Source organism: Papilio polytes, unplaced genomic scaffold (assembly GCF_000836215.1).
Source record: "Papilio polytes unplaced genomic scaffold, Ppol_1.0 DF824169.1, whole genome shotgun sequence".
In the NCBI taxonomy this organism is placed as follows: domain Eukaryota; kingdom Metazoa; phylum Arthropoda; class Insecta; order Lepidoptera; family Papilionidae; genus Papilio; species Papilio polytes.
The window spans coordinates 2,065,291-2,083,513 of NW_013525035.1; the positions used below are offsets into that span (position 1 = coordinate 2,065,291).

At 34.4% G+C, this 18,223-nt stretch overlaps 2 protein-coding genes across 2 annotated transcripts in view; one reads left to right on the forward strand and one right to left on the reverse strand.

The window, feature by feature from the left end:
* LOC106111415 (rho GTPase-activating protein 190) overlaps window positions 1-12,800 on the reverse strand; it is a 30,615-nt gene extending 17,815 nt beyond the window's left edge. Inside the window, exons 1-16 of the mRNA XM_013293497.1 lie at window positions 12,706-12,800; window positions 12,112-12,250; window positions 8,981-9,093; window positions 7,889-8,033; window positions 7,242-7,444; window positions 6,762-7,004; window positions 6,199-6,299; window positions 5,446-5,533; window positions 5,229-5,356; window positions 4,663-4,825; window positions 4,030-4,139; window positions 3,387-3,573; window positions 2,677-2,792; window positions 2,162-2,311; window positions 1,479-1,581; window positions 249-408 (exon numbers count right to left, since the gene is read on the reverse strand). Of these exons, the coding sequence (XP_013148951.1) occupies window positions 249-408; window positions 1,479-1,581; window positions 2,162-2,311; window positions 2,677-2,792; window positions 3,387-3,573; window positions 4,030-4,139; window positions 4,663-4,825; window positions 5,229-5,356; window positions 5,446-5,533; window positions 6,199-6,299; window positions 6,762-7,004; window positions 7,242-7,444; window positions 7,889-8,033; window positions 8,981-9,093; window positions 12,112-12,175 (2,074 nt within the window). The 5' untranslated portion in view covers window positions 12,176-12,250; window positions 12,706-12,800. The remainder of the gene's footprint in view (window positions 1-248; window positions 409-1,478; window positions 1,582-2,161; window positions 2,312-2,676; window positions 2,793-3,386; window positions 3,574-4,029; window positions 4,140-4,662; window positions 4,826-5,228; window positions 5,357-5,445; window positions 5,534-6,198; window positions 6,300-6,761; window positions 7,005-7,241; window positions 7,445-7,888; window positions 8,034-8,980; window positions 9,094-12,111; window positions 12,251-12,705) is intronic.
* Window positions 12,801-13,699: 899 nt separating this feature from the next.
* The window catches only part of LOC106111274, a 30,907-nt gene continuing 26,383 nt past the window's right edge, over window positions 13,700-18,223 (forward strand). Inside the window, exons 1-4 of the mRNA XM_013293300.1 lie at window positions 13,700-13,786; window positions 16,978-17,142; window positions 17,462-17,699; window positions 18,135-18,207. Of these exons, the coding sequence (XP_013148754.1) occupies window positions 13,700-13,786; window positions 16,978-17,142; window positions 17,462-17,699; window positions 18,135-18,207 (563 nt within the window). The remainder of the gene's footprint in view (window positions 13,787-16,977; window positions 17,143-17,461; window positions 17,700-18,134; window positions 18,208-18,223) is intronic.

The following is an 18,223-nucleotide window of genomic DNA, read 5'->3' on the forward strand; positions in this document are numbered from 1 at the left end:
ATTTCAAGGATATGTAAGGCGTAGATTTTGTTTATAATATATGGTGGCAAACGAGCAAGCGGCCACCTGAATCCACCAAAATGGAAAAAGATCGCTGCCCATAAACATCCACAAGTGGATATGCGTTGCCTACCCTTAATAGACGGAGGTGGAGACGCAAATAAAGAGGACATTTCCCTTTCCTGCGTCTGCTCCACCGTCAAATCCTCTTTTCCACTTAAGAAAAGGGACTGAAATTAGATACATACCGTTAGGTGCGAAGTCATCGTTATCGTTGTCCGTAGTGTCGGCGTCCGCGAGCCGCAGCCGCTGCTGCACGCGCCACGGCTGGCCGCGCACGCACACGCGCCGCGCCGCGTCACAGCCCGCCGCCAGCCGCGAACCGAACTCGCCCGCCACGCCCTCCATCTGCACACCATTTACACTATCTATTAACACTGCTGATATATTGTCATCTACATATGTCTTTATTCACTTATTTCATATTTACTATTATAATAAAGCGTAAACACACACTCTTTGTTGCCTAAGATGTCAGCAATGACGGCATATTTTTGAATTATTCTATTTTTAATAAAAAGCCCTACACTTACATCACGCTTTAGGCTATATATTTTCACGATATTAAACTTAGGGGCGGAAAAAGACCACAAATTGCTGCCAACATTAAGGAAACAAGATTGCCAAGTTTTGTCATGTCATGTAATTTGGCACATATAAAAAATAAAATAATTTTATGCTGATGAAATCGCACGGGAACACCTAGTATATACTAATATTCATCATCTTTCTCCTTATCCTACTCCCGTAGGGTTGGCGCAACAGGTTTTTGTCCTCCATATAACTCTATCATACGTCATCTCAGTCATCACTCCCTTTTTGATCATGTCACCTATTACACTATCCATCCAGCTCTTTCTAGGTCTACCTCTACCGATGTACCACACTCATAACTAACATTCTCCTTTTAACATGCGATTCATCCCTCCCCATAACATGCCCATACCATGCTAACCTTTTACTCCTTACTTCTCTACCACTGGGGCTACAAACTTCCTCTAATATACTCATTTCGTATCTTATCCATTTGTGTTACCCCACACATCTATCTTAATATTCGCATTTCTGCCACATGTAGTCTCCTTTCATCCGTTCCTTCTACTGCCCAACATCTATACTAATATTATAAAGAGGAAAGATTTGTAATTTTTGTATATATTTGATTCACGCAAAAACTACTGGACTGATTTTTAAAATTCTTTCAACATTAGAAAGGTAATTTTTCTGCGAGTAACATATGTTATAGGCTATGTGTTATTACTACTAATGTTAAGGAACTATTAATAAACAGTGTATTTCTGGATCGCGGCGTTAAAACCCCTAGCCTACCCTACCCTAGCCTATACCGTTAGATATATATAATATGATGACGCCACACGAAAACAATATGTAGATAATATATATAAAAAGACACTCACCCCCAATATGATGACATTAATCTGATTGGAGTCAGTGGTGAGAGCCCAGGGCGCTGCGGGCGGGCCCGCCTGGCACTGGGACTCACTGCCTGATGTTAATGATCTGGAAACATCAATACTTATTGTTTATTTCCTACTTCATGTAATAAGTGGAATTCAAGAAAAAATATCCCTTTTTCTATATCAAAGGGCAAACGAGAAAGCTATAGACATTGTGTTACAGATGTGGTGCCTACCTTTATTAGTCGAAGGAGGGGACGCATAGGAAGACATTTCCTCATTCTATGGGCCCCTCCTCCGTTAAATACACTTTTAATTCTTGTAAGAAAAGGATGGGAAGGCGAAAATATTTATCCTAACCTAATAACGTCACAAAATAGTATATGGAACATTTGATTTAGTCTAGATTGTGGTAATTTTCAAATATGCGGTTTTATAAGAATAATTAATGCAAAGAGTGTAATGCGATTGAATTACACACTGAAAATCGTCGTTCCCACTCTCTCTATAGATAGTTCAGTATTTACTTAACATATTGTTCAGCAAACACTGACCACACTGTTCAGCAAACACCGAACACGCTGTTCAGCAGACACCGAACACACTGTTCAGTAAACACTGAACATTTAACACATTGTTCAGTAAATACTGAAGACGCAGTAGAATGGCGTACGGTGACTGACCCGACTCGTGTGTTGAGTATGACGGGCAGCGTGGCGTCTAGGCAGTTGGCGGCGGCGGGGCAGTGCTCGCGCATGGGGCAGTGCACGAACCCCAGGTGCTGGAACAGCAGCAGCTTGCGGTCCTGCTCCATGCGGTCCAGCATCTTGTACCTGGAACATATAAACGTATATCATATAAATAATAAAATACGAGTTACGATTGATGGATGTTTTTTAACGTTTGTAGCCTAAACGGATTTCGATGAAATTTGGTATAAATGTAGAGCACAGTCTGGAAGAACACGTAGGCTACTTTTTATCCCGGAAATAGTTACAGTTCCCGTGGGATTCATTAATTTAGTTTTTTAATGTTTACTCGATCATTCTGCAACGGATCAACATATCTTATTGAAATTTGGCACAGATATAAAAAACAGTCTGGAGTAAACATGCGATAAGGTTCATCCCTGAGAAATGTCCGGTTCCCGAGGGATACGTAGCTTTTTGTTATTTATATAGTTCGTTCGAAGCAATACCTGAAATCATCTTGCAGTACATCAGTTATTTCCTTGATATCTTCTTGTGTGATGGTGCCGGTGGGGGATATACTTTTGAAGTGATAGAACAGGTCCGCATGTTCCAATAGCAGCTCCTGGAATTTATTTCGACAGGTTAGTAATTATACAGACATCTGCTTGCTCCGTCACGCGGCTCAAGGCTTCTAGAAGCTTCTAGAAGCTACTGGAATTGTACCGACCTCAGAGAGATTAAAAAAGGTAGAGGCATAGTTGACACTTTACTTGAAACATTTTTCATATAATCTCACACTCTATCTATATCCTCAAAACCATATGTTAATAAAATAAATTGTCAATAGGTGTCATTAAATAATATTTAAATGTTTAGATTTTATTTCAAACACTAATCATCAACTTGCTGTTATCCCTTATGGAGGGTCGGTACAGTATGTGCTGCTCTTCCATACATCTCTATCAGCCGTCATTTCTAAATCTACTTCTTTCTTAAGCATATCCTCTTTCACAGAATCTATCCATACTTTTTTCGGTCTTCCTCTTCCTTTGTAGCCATCCACATTCATACTGAACACTTTCTGGTTTATGTCCCCATCGACTCTATTCGTCTAAATCCTATTTAGTTTATTTTATAACAAAATATGGAGCTTGTTATAATTTAGCAAAATGTTTTGAGTTGTCAACTTATATATGGTATTTCTTGTGTGTCGGACCTGAAGATTGTGCTTGGCGCGGCGCTGTATCTGGCGCTGGTGCTGGTCGTAGACGCGCTGCTGCTGCTCCTCCGACAGCGCCTCGTAGCACTCGCGGCCCATCAGCAGCACGCGCACCTCCGACAGCTGCTTGCCCGGCGTCACGTAGCCCGTCTCCTCCAGCAGCCGCTTGAACTGCTGGCACCATCTGCAGTACACGGTACAATATCTATACTAATATATACTGATTTTCCTGTAAGCTTATATGGAGATGCGCTACTCAACTTTTAGTAGTGCAACTAAAAAGTCGAATTAGCTGCGAATGAATGGAAAATCATACAAAAGTAGTGCGATAGTTTAGTCAGAGTTGTGGGCCCGCTCTTAGATTTACACGCTATATATAATTTTTTTTCTATAATAAAATTTCCATGCTATTTGATTTGGGGAGTAAATTGAAACAAAAAGTTGTGATAAGAGAAAGAGGCAAAACTACAAGCGAATAGCAGAAATTAAGCGAGGAACCAATGGCAACGGCAAAAAACTTCGTTTGAATTTTTACATTTGTAAATTGTTTTTACGAAATGTAAACAGTTTTCGTTTATAATATCATGAGGCCGCTTACGAGCAACAAGTTTGTTAATAAAAAATTTTGGCGTATGCTTACTCGTAATTCCTCTGTTCCTCCTGAGCCTCGTGTAGGAAAGTCTTGAAGACGGCGGCCGCTTCGTTCGTCTCCAATATGTCGTACGGTATCTTCTGTGATTGTCCCAATGTCTATTAACATAACATTATAACAAAATTAACTTCTAAATTACGCTTTAAGAATTTACAATAACTAAGGAAAAACTTTTAAAAATCGTTCACAAGGCAGCTGGGCACAATCTCCCAAATGGCTGGAACGATTTCACTCGACTTTGCAAAGAAGGTAGCTGATGCAAGCAGGAATATAGGCCCCTTTTTATATCTACGCTGACGAAATCGCGAGCGACCGCTAGTAAACAGGTACTGTACTAAAAGTCCCGACAAAACCAGCCCAGTTATTTCAGAGATTACCTGACACAAACGCGGCTTGCGGACAGACAGAAAAAAATTCTTTAGATCTGATTTTTAAATACATCATGTCTTGCCTGCTCTTCGCAGACGAAGGAGGAGACGTACTTAAAGCGGACATTTGCCCTTCCTAGCCATCTCCATCATCAAATTCAATTTCCTTTCCCGTTTTTTCCTTATAACAAAAGAATGGAAAGGGAAATGGACTAAAATAAGGCTTCTAGCACACAATAGCTATAGATGTTACCTGGTATCTGACTCGTTCTCCGAGCCGCAGCGTGGTGTCTGTGTGCAGCGGGCTGTCCAGCTCGGAGCCCGAGCCGGAGCCGGAGTCGCGGCCGCGGCCCTCGCTGAAGTACACCGGGAAGTCGCGGTGCGCCCGCAGCTGCCGCACCACCATGCCCCAGTCGCTGCACACATACACACACATCGATATCGAAATCTAAATATCGATATCGATTTCAAAGTATCGATATCTATAAAGATACAACGATACCGATACTGACATATAAAAGTATCGATATCGATGCAAAAGTAAACGCACATAAATTATATTTTAAGCATAGATTTGGCACTCGACAACCGTTGTGTTCATTTAATAACATTATAAGCACATTATTATGTAGACACTCTAACATTTCTATGACATTATTTATTTTATTCTCATTTATTTTAAAATTATCGATATCCATACAAAATATTAATTATCCATAAAAAATAACTTGTTAACATTCCTGTGTGAGACAGCCGATACTGTTAAATATTCTAATAAAAGTAAATAAGAGATAAGTAACAATAATTGATTTTTCTTACTTTTCCTGCAGATCTTCAGTGGGCAGGTTCATACGAGACAGCGCTTGTGGCAACTTAGCTAATTGCTTCCTAAGTTTCTTTGCCGATCTCTCTTCCTTCAGACGTCGTATATGACGACGGTAAACCACCTAATTAAAATACACAAAAAAGTATTAATATATCAACAATGAAAATTAAGGAGAATCCTCTATTATAAAAATGCTTGTTGAATTATTACCTGAGTACCATCGTTTCCGAATTGCTGAACAAACTTTATCCATTCTGGAAAATGGCATAATCTTTTGCTGGCCGCCGACCACATTTCTCTGAAAACAGTCATTTATCGTTAATGAATTTAAAAAACATTTAGAGAAAAACTATAGCAAAGAATACTGACCAACCAATTGTTAAAAAAAAATCAACATTTTTTTAGAAATAAAAGCGAAAACGGAATTCAAATGTGACTAAAAAATTTTATTCAGTGCCATTACATTAGTCCATATTTACAAATTATAAAATCTTATAAGAAATTGAATTTAGGAAAAAAAAACTTCTTACTAATATTTTAAACTATCTTTCGCCCGCGACTCCGTCCACGCGGAATTAAAACAAACAAATGCAAGTAGCCTATGTGTTCTTCCAGGATATCCTCTACATCTATGCTGAATTTCATCGATATCCGTTCAGCCATTTAGGCTACAAACTCTAACAAACATCCATCAATCTAAACTTTCGCATTTATAATATTAGTAAGAAGTATGATTTGAAGGTTTAGATGGATGGATGGATAGATGTTTGTTAGAGTTTATATTTAGGCTATAAAATATATATAAGGCTGAACAGATCTACATGAAATTTGGTATAGACGTAGAGAATAGTCTGGAAGAACACATAGGCTCACTTATGTTTTTTTTTTAATTCCACGCGGACGAAGTCGCAGGCGAAAGCTAGTTAAATAATAAATAAATATTTGACAGCTAATAGTACATACTTGTGATCTTGAACATGTATCCGTATGAGTTGAGTAAATGCTTCAGTCACAAAATCTAGAGTCTCGCGTCGTATCCTCAGAGCCTCCGCGTAATTAGCCACCTGGAACAAATATATATACATTATATTATATTTATTTATTATTTAATTAAACAAATATGTATTTATTTTTATCAATACTAATATAAAGGGGAAAGATTTGTATTTTTTTTATGTATTGAAATAACTCAAACTGGGCCAATTTCGAAAATTCAGTCACCATTAAAAAGCTACGTTATAGTTTATATTTTTTAATTCCAAGCTAATTTACTTGCGAGCAACTGGTATTTTACAGTATAAAGGGACAAAGAGCAAAGGGCCACTGGAACTCATATTAGCCCATAGACATTTAAAAGTCAAATATTTAACGTAATCTGTCATTATAGCGTGGCATAATCATTTTACGGCTGTTTTCTAAAACGAATCTAAAATTGCTTTATAAACGACACTTACAATAAATTTTACTGGGTCACATATCTAAATGTCGTTTCAGTTATCTATTATTAGTCGATAGTATTTATTTACCTTAATCCTAGCCTTGGCTTTATCTATCATCTGAGCTAACAGAAAGAAAGCCTGGTCCACGTTCACATTATCATGACTGGAGGTCTCCACTATAGGTATGCTGCCTTTGAACTCCTTCCTCTGGACCAGTCTCTCAGCCTCTCTCACTCCCTGCTCACACGCTTCGTCGTTCTTAGACGTCACCAGGACAACTGGCTTCTTCAGTTTTATTATATTCTGGAGGATCGCCGCTGTTATTTCATTCTGTAAAGAGTGATTTTTTTGAGATACTTTTTTGTCGTATTAATAATTTATCAATAATTTCTTTATGGGAAGTTACCTACTAAGGAAGCCTATTGTTACAAAAATGTCGAATCAATTTTTTTAATTGAAATTAAATTAAAAAATCTCTATTTGTTCAATTCTTTCGTAACAGTTGTTGTATACTTGTACTTATATTAATATTATAAAGAGGAAATATTTGTATTTGTATCCTCTTACCTGCTTCTCCCACGTCCTGCCGGGCACCAGGCTGACATCATACACGCAGAGGAAGCCGTCCACAGTCAGCTTGCCGTCCGCCATCAGCCGCTGCTCGTACTCCTTCTCTATCCCCAGCTGGTTCTTACACACGTACATCAATTTCTCCGCAGACTGTATCTTTGTTGCGACACATCTCTTCACGTAAGGCTCTGTTTTGCCCACTGTACATAACACAAAGATTAATAAATCACCTTCATTCATTTAAAAAAAAACAAAGGTAATAATCAGATCGCAGACAACAGTCGAAGAACAAGATATATTCGAATTACGTCACTTTAACAGTAGACGTCGCCAACGGTGGGTTTTTCAAACATTAAGACTATTTTGTGCTTCGAATTTAAATATAAAAACGCATAACATTTCAATTCAATGTCACTACGATTTTCATACAAATATAGGCTAGATTCTTTTTATTATTACCATTTCATTTGCACCATTTACTGCTAACTAATTAGTTATTTGTAGGAAGAGACAGAATTTGTCTCGATACAAGAAATAAGGCGATATTTCTGTAAGTAAAACACCGTGCATTTCCGCGACAGTACTTAAAACATAAGCGAATCTATAGCTTTGAACGTGTTAAACATAATTTCAATCAGACATACCTTTGAACGGCTGGAAGCAGGCATCATCCACGAATTCCGTCTGCTCGATGACCTCAAAACGGTACTCCTGTTCATCATTCTCCTTCTGCACTCCACCCCAGTACAGGAAGTGATCGTTGTTTACCACACGACCGCTGAAGTCCGACTACAAAGATAAATCCAGTTAACAACATAGAATAAACCTGTCCCAATCTTATTAACGGAAAATCGGAATCGGAATTAACTTTTTCCACTAAGACAGAGTATAGCAGAGGACTGGTTCACACATGCTTTCTTTGTCATCACCTATTTTTTAATCACCCTATATACCCTTTATGGTACTATCAATAACTAAACAATCGTTTATTAACACAATTATACTGAGATAAGAAGAGGGTCTATCACGAATATGTGTGACAGTTGCGAGAACATTCGAAACATCATCGATAAAATTTGTATGAGAATTGGTGTACGCCTGAAAGACATCATTCGCGCTGCACTGATCTACTACAAAATGTTATCAATGACGTTATGTAAAGATTCTCACTAATATCAGTTAAAACCCTTCTGAGTACGAATAATAGAATGCAAACAGTAAATATTTTTTTCTTAGAATGAACGTGAGCTATTTCCAATTTTTCGCGACTTGGATAAAATCGGCAACAATCAATAATTCGGATCAGCAAAAAACAACCTTCAATTTATTTATTTCAGTATTCGCAGTCAACAAAGTCGGCTACAAGTGGTCAAGGGCTCTTTGGGAGCGAGGGCCGAGCGACAAAATGCCGACTTAAGCACAATTGGAAACCCGGCGAAAGAATTTCGAATCAGCTTGATTTCTATTTGAAAAAAAAAACAAAACACTTTGATTTGCACTCATTTACAGACGAGAAGTTTATTTGTTGATTTATTTAACAAACGTAGCAATTACATTTGTGTTTTACAAATATTTTGTCTTCAATAGTATGACGAGCGAATTATGTTCGTTCAGACAATATCTTTTAATATTAACAGATTTTTGTTTCATACACAGAATTCTCTAAAATGAAGTACTATTTCGATCTATTCTAGTATGCACACGGCCTTACAATAGCAAAATCTATTTCCGCTCACCTGACTGAGGACGGATATGTGATCGACGTTGTAATCGTCTGCGTTGGTACGCACGAAGCGGTTGCACAAACAAGACTTGCCGATGCCCAGCTGACCTTTCTCCTTTTCCGTACCTGTGTCAACGAAATAAAAACAATTTGATATCCAAGTTATTTCAAACATCTTGTAGGACATTTATGGTGAGCGAAAATGTCACTCATCGCAGAATTCTGTAATTACATTACATTTTTAATACAAAACTCATAGGAGTTTCACACTTGGACAGTACAGTTGGTCAGTAGCCATCCATAACTGGACCGGCATATTGTGAACAAACACCAGTGAGTCCATACAATCTGTGTCAAGTGTGAACCAGACAGTACATCAGTGTGAAAACTAAAACACGTAGACAAACATTCATTAATTCCGTAGTATCTATACTAATATTATAAAGAGGAAAGATTTGTATTTTTTTATTTTTGTATGCATTTGATTCACGTAAAAACTACTAGGCCAATTTCAATAACTATTTCACCATTAGAAAGGTAATTTATCTGTGAGTAACATAGGCTACAATTATTTTTTTTTATATCACAAGGGCGATTTCGCGAGCTACAGCTATCTCATATAAATCTTCATTTTAGGAGTTGGCTATAATCTTAAGATAAACATGAAATTATTTATTTTATAGTATTTCTTATCTTAATAAAACATGAAACTTTCAAAAACCTTCACACATTTTATCATAAGTAACTGAATATTCATAATATATGTAGCTACCAGTAATCAAATATTTTATCATTTTTTGTCCAGCATTTCATATTTTAATCAATAAAGTTAACCTATCCTCTATTCTATTCTATTTCTAGTTTATGGCTCTCCCTTAGCGCATTGGAACCTATTCTCAATAAGTATAGATATAAGCTTGTGACACACCTACAGTTTCAATAGAACAAACATTTTTTTATGTTCGTTAAGCCTACACCTAATGTTAAGTGATTATTTTTCCTATACACAAAAGTATTAACTGTACAGTTCGACTGTTCAGTTAGAACTGAAGGTCAAATAGATTTATAAAAGTACAACTTCTTCTATGAAACATATTGATGGTTGTGTTTTTTTAAGAATTTGATTAATAACAATGTGTCATATTACAAGTGTAACAGCAGTAGAAACCCACTGTAAATGAATACAAAACGATAGAAGCTACATACATGTGATAGTTGAGAGTCTATTTAAAGCAGCCATACTTATCTTACACAATAAATAATTTAAAGGAAACCTACACAATGCAACAGGAAGTTGAAGAATAGATAATAAACACCAATACAGCTTGTTAACAATCACATATGGTGTTGTATTGATCATTATTTGGTAGCAATTGGTAACCAAATGTAACACACTAGCTTTCGCCCGTGACTCTGTCTGCATGAAATTTAAAAAAAAAGTGGATGCCCAACTATAGTCCCTTTTTCTTCCCACTCTTTTCTCATAAAAGGATATGAATTTGATGGTGCAGGGGATACATAGGAAGGGAAAATATTCTCTTTATGTGCATCTCCTCCTCTGTTACCTTAGGGTAGGCAACTCATTCACTATTGTGGATGTCTATAGGCATAATATAAAAGAAAGCCTATGTGTTTTTCCACATATTTTCTACATCTATGGCAAATTTCATTCAAATGTGTTCAGCCGTTTAGGCTACAAACTCTAACAAACATCCATCCATCCATCTAAACTTTCGCATTTATAATACTAGTATGTAGCATGATAACTAAATTTAGTAATACAAACAAAAAACTTAAATATACAATGATCTAATATAGAAAGATATTGGTTTATATTCATTGTAGATATCCAGTAAACAGACAATTTTTTTGTCATGTTTGTATGGACAAATACCACAATAACCAAACTATAAAAACAAGACAAACATGTAAAAAATAACATAAAAATAGTTATAGGCTTTTTTAAACTATTTGCAAATACAGGAACTTCGTTTTTATTATTTTTAATAGCTATTAAACAAAACATATAATAGTATAAAATACTCAAAACAACATTTAACATGATAATAACTGTAATCTTTACTATGTTTTCATATGACAGTAATTTAAGATTTTACATTCATGTTTTTATACAGAAAATTCTTACTATTGTCTGCCTAGAATAAAAAAAAACTTTGTAATACCAAATTTCTGATGAGATTGCAACAAAATATTTACATGTATAACATAACAAAGAAGTAAGGAGTAAGATTCTTCTTTCCTATTAAGTACACAAATTGTATAAACTCAACTTTGTTGTGTTGGTCACATGTTTGTCAGTTAGAACATTGTTAAGGCAATTGAGATCATATTGCACCCAGAAATATGGAATGTGGTATTGCATTCTTTCATTCCATGTTTATTTATTATTATCCTGTTCTTATTTACATCACAAACTTTGAATGTTACTCATACTACTACTTATTTAAATTATTTTAACATAGCTTTTGCCAGTGATTTTATCACTGTGGAATTTAAAATAATTGGTTTTTAGCACATCTACATTTGTGCTTTAGTGCTTTATATATTTATATTTGTCCTTTAGCACAAATGTAGATAGATAATAGAAATGCTAAAAGCAGATACGCTAAAAAAATTAATTTAATTCTGGAGATAGTTACATCCATATATTTAAAAACAAGTATTTAAACATTACATAAATTTCAAAATTTCACATTAAAAATTTAATATTTTATTTAAATTTCATTATTTATGGTAAAAATAAGTGGAATGTATGATTTTTTTTTTCATTTAAAAGTTAGTTTTAGTATCATGTTTATAACAATTTTATAATTTTATTTACCTAAAAAAATTACAGTAATTTCTTCTTAATTCTGTGTGTTACCATTTTATCTATAAATATACTATAGTTGTAGTGTTTCATACAAGTTTGACAATCTGGAATCAATTTTTGGAGTGATAATTTTGATAATGCCAATATTATTTATTTTTTCCTGACGTTTTCGCTTCAAATTAGGTATTGATAAACAGTAGAACCAATTCCAGGTATAGGAAAAATTAAGGAGCATGATAAATACATCTCCAATGTGATGAATTGTATATATATAATTTTATATACATCTAGGATTATATTACATCACTTACCAGACAGACCGACAACAGACACCGTCATCAGCTTGCCACCGACATTCTCCGACTTTTTGGCCATCGTACCAAATTTATCACTGTTTAAGCACGTAACTAAATAAAGCAACACTTACTACGAACATCACAACACCAGTTTCTACACATAGAACAAACAAAATTGATAATCAGGTAAATAGAAATTAGTAAATTATAGGATTTGATGCGAAATAAAAGTTATATTTGTTAGAGAAAGGTTACTTCTTTTTAACAAATAAGATATATTGCATTAGAACTAACAAAAACAATGCTTTTGCTCTTAATTAGTAAAAAAGAAAGGGGAAATAGCGTTGACAATGTTCGCCAGATGTGCCGACATTCATTAAACGCCCAGTTTTGTATCAGACATCCTGTTACTTGTATTACTATTACAAGATCATGTAATTTAACTAAAACGCGATGATAATTATGTAAATTATCAAATGTAAAACGTAATCAGTTAATTTATTGTGTTCACTATGTAGCCCTACACTTGACACACCAAATTACAATACTAGAAAAATTTGAAATGCTGCGATGCATTGCACGAAAGATAATTTTTAAAATAAATCTCACATCTATAATGTAACACAAACTCTATATTTTACATTTTTTACATTCTAATGGGATTGAATTTCTAATAGAAAACGTAAAATTTCTACAGATTCTACACTGACACAACTCGCGTTGCTTTGTACTGAACAGTTTTGCCAACATGTCGATATTAATTAGATAGAACGATTAAAAATATTTTTTGGATTACCCATAGCAATTCGATAATTCTACCGATTGGTTTTATTATTGTGTGTGGCTTGTGATCCAAAAATACATCTTAAGCTTAAGGGACAGATCTAAAGTCCATCCAAAGACCTGTCGTATGTATATGGATCTGAATTCATCTGAATGGACTTCAAAGTTGCGGATGAAAGGAGATTGCATGTGGTTGAGATGAATATGTTAAGATGAATGTGTGGCGTGGTGTGATAAAAAGAGATAAAGTTAAGAATGTGTATATTAGAGGAAGTTTGAAAGTAGCGCCAGTGGTCGAGAAATTGAGAAGCAAAAGGTTAGCTTTGTATGGACATGTCATGCGACGAGAGGATGGGGCCATAAACCAGAAGAGTTATGATGTTAATGTGGATGGCTACATAGGGGAAGGGAGACCGAAGAAAGTATGAATGGATTGTGTGAAAAAAGATAAGCTTAACAAGAGAGTGAATTCAGCTAAGACGGTTGATAGAAATGTATAGAAGAGCAGCACATACTGTGCCGACTCTCCGTAGGGACTAGGGACAAGGGCAAGTTGATAATAGTTATGTTTTTGTATATGTCCATTTTTTGTGATACACAATTATTAGGGTTTTATAACAATTCACGCCTTTAATCTAATAATTTATTAATAATGAAGAAAACATGTAAGTGAATTATATGAAATATTACATTCACATTTGAACCTTTGAATCGGCAAATTATTTCATATCTTGAAATTACAAATTGCAACACTAAGTTTGACAGCACCATTACGAAAACACAAGCGCATAAATGTCTCTCCGCGATATTTTCTTGAGAAATGACTTCGACAAATGATGGAAAAGACGTGAATTGTAAACAATCAAGTGGCCCAAAAGGCAAATTATATTTTATTGAACTTTACAAGGTAAGTCTAGTTTTTAAATCCAAGAGATTCAAGATCAAGTGTGACGCCGTTGTGATTGAAGATCACTTTATGGCCGCCATATTTGCAATCTACCTGCTCTTGTTTTCGTGTTTTTGATAGAATTAGGCTTATTTCATGATAACTTTGCATATATTATCAGGAGGTGTACTATATACAAATATTTAATATGAGTCTTGACAGAATTAAACACGTATTTCAACTATGCTTTTGTCCCATCACACCTGAATTGCCAGGCATCTTGAACCATCAATGATGATGTCTGCCATTCTTCTATTCCTTGAAATCACGTACTTCTTTAATTTTGTCTAACATTATTAGATACAACATACATTGAATCTATAATTCCTTTATATTATATTCATTATATTGAATAATAGAGCTTGTAAATTGTTAATAAGAAATTAATTAATATTTAACATACGAGCTTAAGTATTACGGTGAAACATATAAGAATGTTTTGCTTTGAATTCCAAAACAAAGGTAGATCAATCAAAATATTAGTCTTTGAAGTTTCATAATGTCTAATTTTGCCCAACTTCATGTTCAGTATTCAACCATATTTGAATCACTAGTTAACACAACTGTTTTCAACTATTATGTTCGAATAAAATGATAAGAATTACACTGTTTATTTTCTTTAACATCATATCTAAGTCTGATGATAAGACAAAGATATGCTCATTCATTTGATTAGAGAGATTATTGATTTATCAGGTAAAATTTTGTTAGATTAAATTAAATGACACATCTGATTTTTATTTATTTATTTATTTACAATAGGAAGCCAACATATCACATGAAATAAGTTCTGTTTGATAAAGAAAAGTAATTATAACTAAAACACAATATCATGGACACACTTACAGGCTAACCCAACATTATAATAAATAATAAAAGTTTTACATGACAAAGAATTAAAGACTAAAGCTAAACTCACTACAAAAAAAAAAAAACTTAATGTATATGCCTAAGGTGTGTGATCTTTACTGAAATAATAATTTTTAATTTTAGTTTTAATTAAGGAATTTAAATCATTAAATATATCAATGTTTGATTGCTTAGAGATTTTGTTGTAACTGTGTGAAAGACGATTTAGCGGCGCTGTTATTCCGATATTGCTTTTAGATAGCCTAGTATTGAGTAAATTATAATTTTTTTGTCTTGAATACGGTTTAGGAATTATATATGAGATTTTATTGACAAGATAGGAAGAATTCATTGTATTGTTGACAATACTGTATAGTAATTTTATGACCAAAATTGTTACATTTCTAAAAAAATCTCATAAGAGATGTAACCCTGACATTGGTTGAATCAAAATCAGTAATGCCATTATGGTAGGACAAAAGGTTACAAATTAGGGTGCCACAAATGCCTTTTTTGTTCGGGTTTGTATTGCAGTTATGACGCACCATAGATCCCTCAAGATGTCAGTAATTCTCTAATCCATCCTGAATAGAGTTATGAAATGATTCTAAATTTATTAAGTACACAAGTATCTAATTCTGTTGAAGATTATTTAACTTTATTTCTCCATAAACTTTCATTTCATATATTTGATATTTAGCCAATATGTTTCTGAAACCTTACAGCCTTACTAATAAACATTAGTACAAATTTTGCTTTCACTATATACAGTTTTTTCCTAAGCTTAACTTTATACCTTATTTATTTCTTTGGCTGTGTTTGTCTATGTAATTTAAATCGTAAATGGCTACAGGTTACTTCACTATTTTTGCAAAATATGGCAGCCTCTTGCACATTTTCTACCTTTTACAATGTAAATATCCTCATTTTAATTAGGTTTTCTTCAAAGGTAGGGTGAGGAAATAAGCAAGCTTTTTGTTTTAATTCTTATGATTCTTCAGAGTTTCTCATCAGTTTACATAACAAATAAAGTAATGAAAATCATTTCCAATTGTTCAGTATTACGTATTTATAATTATAGTAATAAAATCTATTATAAATATAGAAGAAATCATACTTCATACTAATATTATAAATGCGAAAGTTTAGATGGATGTTTGTTAGAGTTTGTAGTCTAAATTGCTGAACAGATCTCAATCTTATTTAACATAGATATAGAGGAGTTTTTTAAACTTTTTTTTTTTTAATTCCATGCGTACGGAGTTGCAAGCGAAAGCTAGTAGTATGTGAAGATTTCATTTATATCACAGACAAGTAATGATTTATGTTTACATTTTCTTACACAACCGATTTGCAGTTTGTATGAGGAAAATACACCTTTTAGCTAACATTAGACATCAAACATTAAATTATGACATAATTAATTTATTTGATGTATTACAATGCATTTCATCATTCATAATGGTAGAAAAAAATACATTGCATGTTTCCGGCTGGTATGGTGTGATAGGATTAACAGAATGAGTCACAATAAATAATTTCCTATAAGCTATGAAGAAGATAACTACAAACTATCACATTTATAATATTAGTATGAAGAATAGTTTATATTAAAGTTTATATTATATACTGGCTGTGCCAGTGCAGCTTCAGCCGCATGAAATTATGAAAAATTTATTGTATTGTTTACATTTGTCAAATTATCAATAGCATATGCCAAATGTTGACAGCAATATTTGATCTCTTCTCACATTAGGGTTTTTATCCAAAATGTTTACCCCCTAAGTCCAATTGCGTGAAAACATATAGCCTAAAGCATGACGTAAGTGTAGGGCATTTTATTAAAATAAGAATTATTCAAATATATGGTGTAATTGCTGACATCTTAGGTAACAAAGAAGTGTGTGTTTACTTATATATAGAGCATAGGTAGCTCATCAATGTGATTTTTGAATTTCATATGTAGATAATTTACCCAATGTTCTTACGGTGAAGGAAAACATTGTGATGCAACCTGCACAATAAGTAAAGAAATTCAAAGTATGTAAAATCAACTAACCTGCACTGGGCTATGGTGGACTGTGGCCTAGTCACCCCTTATTAGCGTAGGCTCTGAGCCCCATAGTGGGGATGTATAGTGGTTTGGTGTTCCATGGTTTGTCATCATGTTATGTCATTTTGACATTTGCAATTGATAGTTTGACAAATGTAAACAATAAAATAGATTTTTAATAATTTTATGCGGATGAAGTTGCATGGGATGGAATTGCAGATAGTTGATCATAAATGGTTTTGAATTCCAGTTTCTAGACAGTCGGCTGAGTGGGGAGGAGGGCTTGCAGGAGCGCACGCAGCACGTCTGCCAGGCGTGGCAGTCTATCCACAGCCTGTGTCTGCAGAGCTCGCCCAAGCTCCACCTTCACCTGCTCGGCTGGCTGCAGACCCACACCGCACAGACTATACTACATGTAATATTACCATTTTGTTCATTTATTAGTTAACAATCACTAGCAATTTTACAAGATTTAGGAAGTATTTGTTGGATATATCTTTTATTTGGATATAAAAGTTGTTTGTATAACTCTGTCAAATTAGTTAAGTGAACATTAGTACAGTAGTAATCATTTTTTTTTTGTGTTTTTAATATTAAACTAAATTTGGTGTTAAAGATTGCTTAATATTTAGTTTTGGTGTTTATCCCCGTATTTGTTATATGCTTATGTTAAAGTCTTATTTGTTGTAAATAAAATCTGTTCAAAGGTAATTTTTTTTTTTTACCAATGTTAGACGGAATGGCAAAAGCCAGAACTATTACCACAGCATGGCAACTTGGCCGAGGCGATAGATGTTCATATCAACGAATGCAAAGATGCGATCGCGACGAGAAAAGGATCCGGTCTATTCTGGGAAATTCATTTGCTGAAGAGGGCGGAGTGGTTCAAGAAGGTGCTTTCAAATCCTTGGGGACATCCCATACTCAAGAGGCTATCAAACCCCACAGAAGAAAAGCCCAGTGATAAAGAAGGTAAACTATTTTGACCAAATATTAGTTTGTCACACTAATGTTTATAACAATACTAGTTTACGCCCGCAACTCTGCGTAGAATTTATTATCTTTTACAATCACTCTGAATCTGTACAATCTCAATGAAATTTAGAATCTATGCCAAAAGAGCTCCATTCAACAGTTTAGGCTACAAACTCTAACAAACATTCATACATTCATCCAAGCTTTTACACCTTACTAATATTAAAATTGCGAAAGATTAAATGGATGGATGGATGTTAAAGTTTGTAGATGTGCTAAACAGATTTTGATGAAATGTGGTAAAGATGTAGAGGATAGTCTGGAAGAACACATAGCCTGCTCACATCTGTTTTTTTTTTTTAATTTGTAAACTATTATAACATTAGTAAGATTGTTCAACAATGTTCCAATTGTAATAATATTGTATTTCAGTGATAGAATGGCTGAAAGAAGAGCGCAGCGAGATGTTCGTGTCGCGGCTGCGGCAGCTGGCGATGTCGAAGGCGTGCGTCGATATCGCC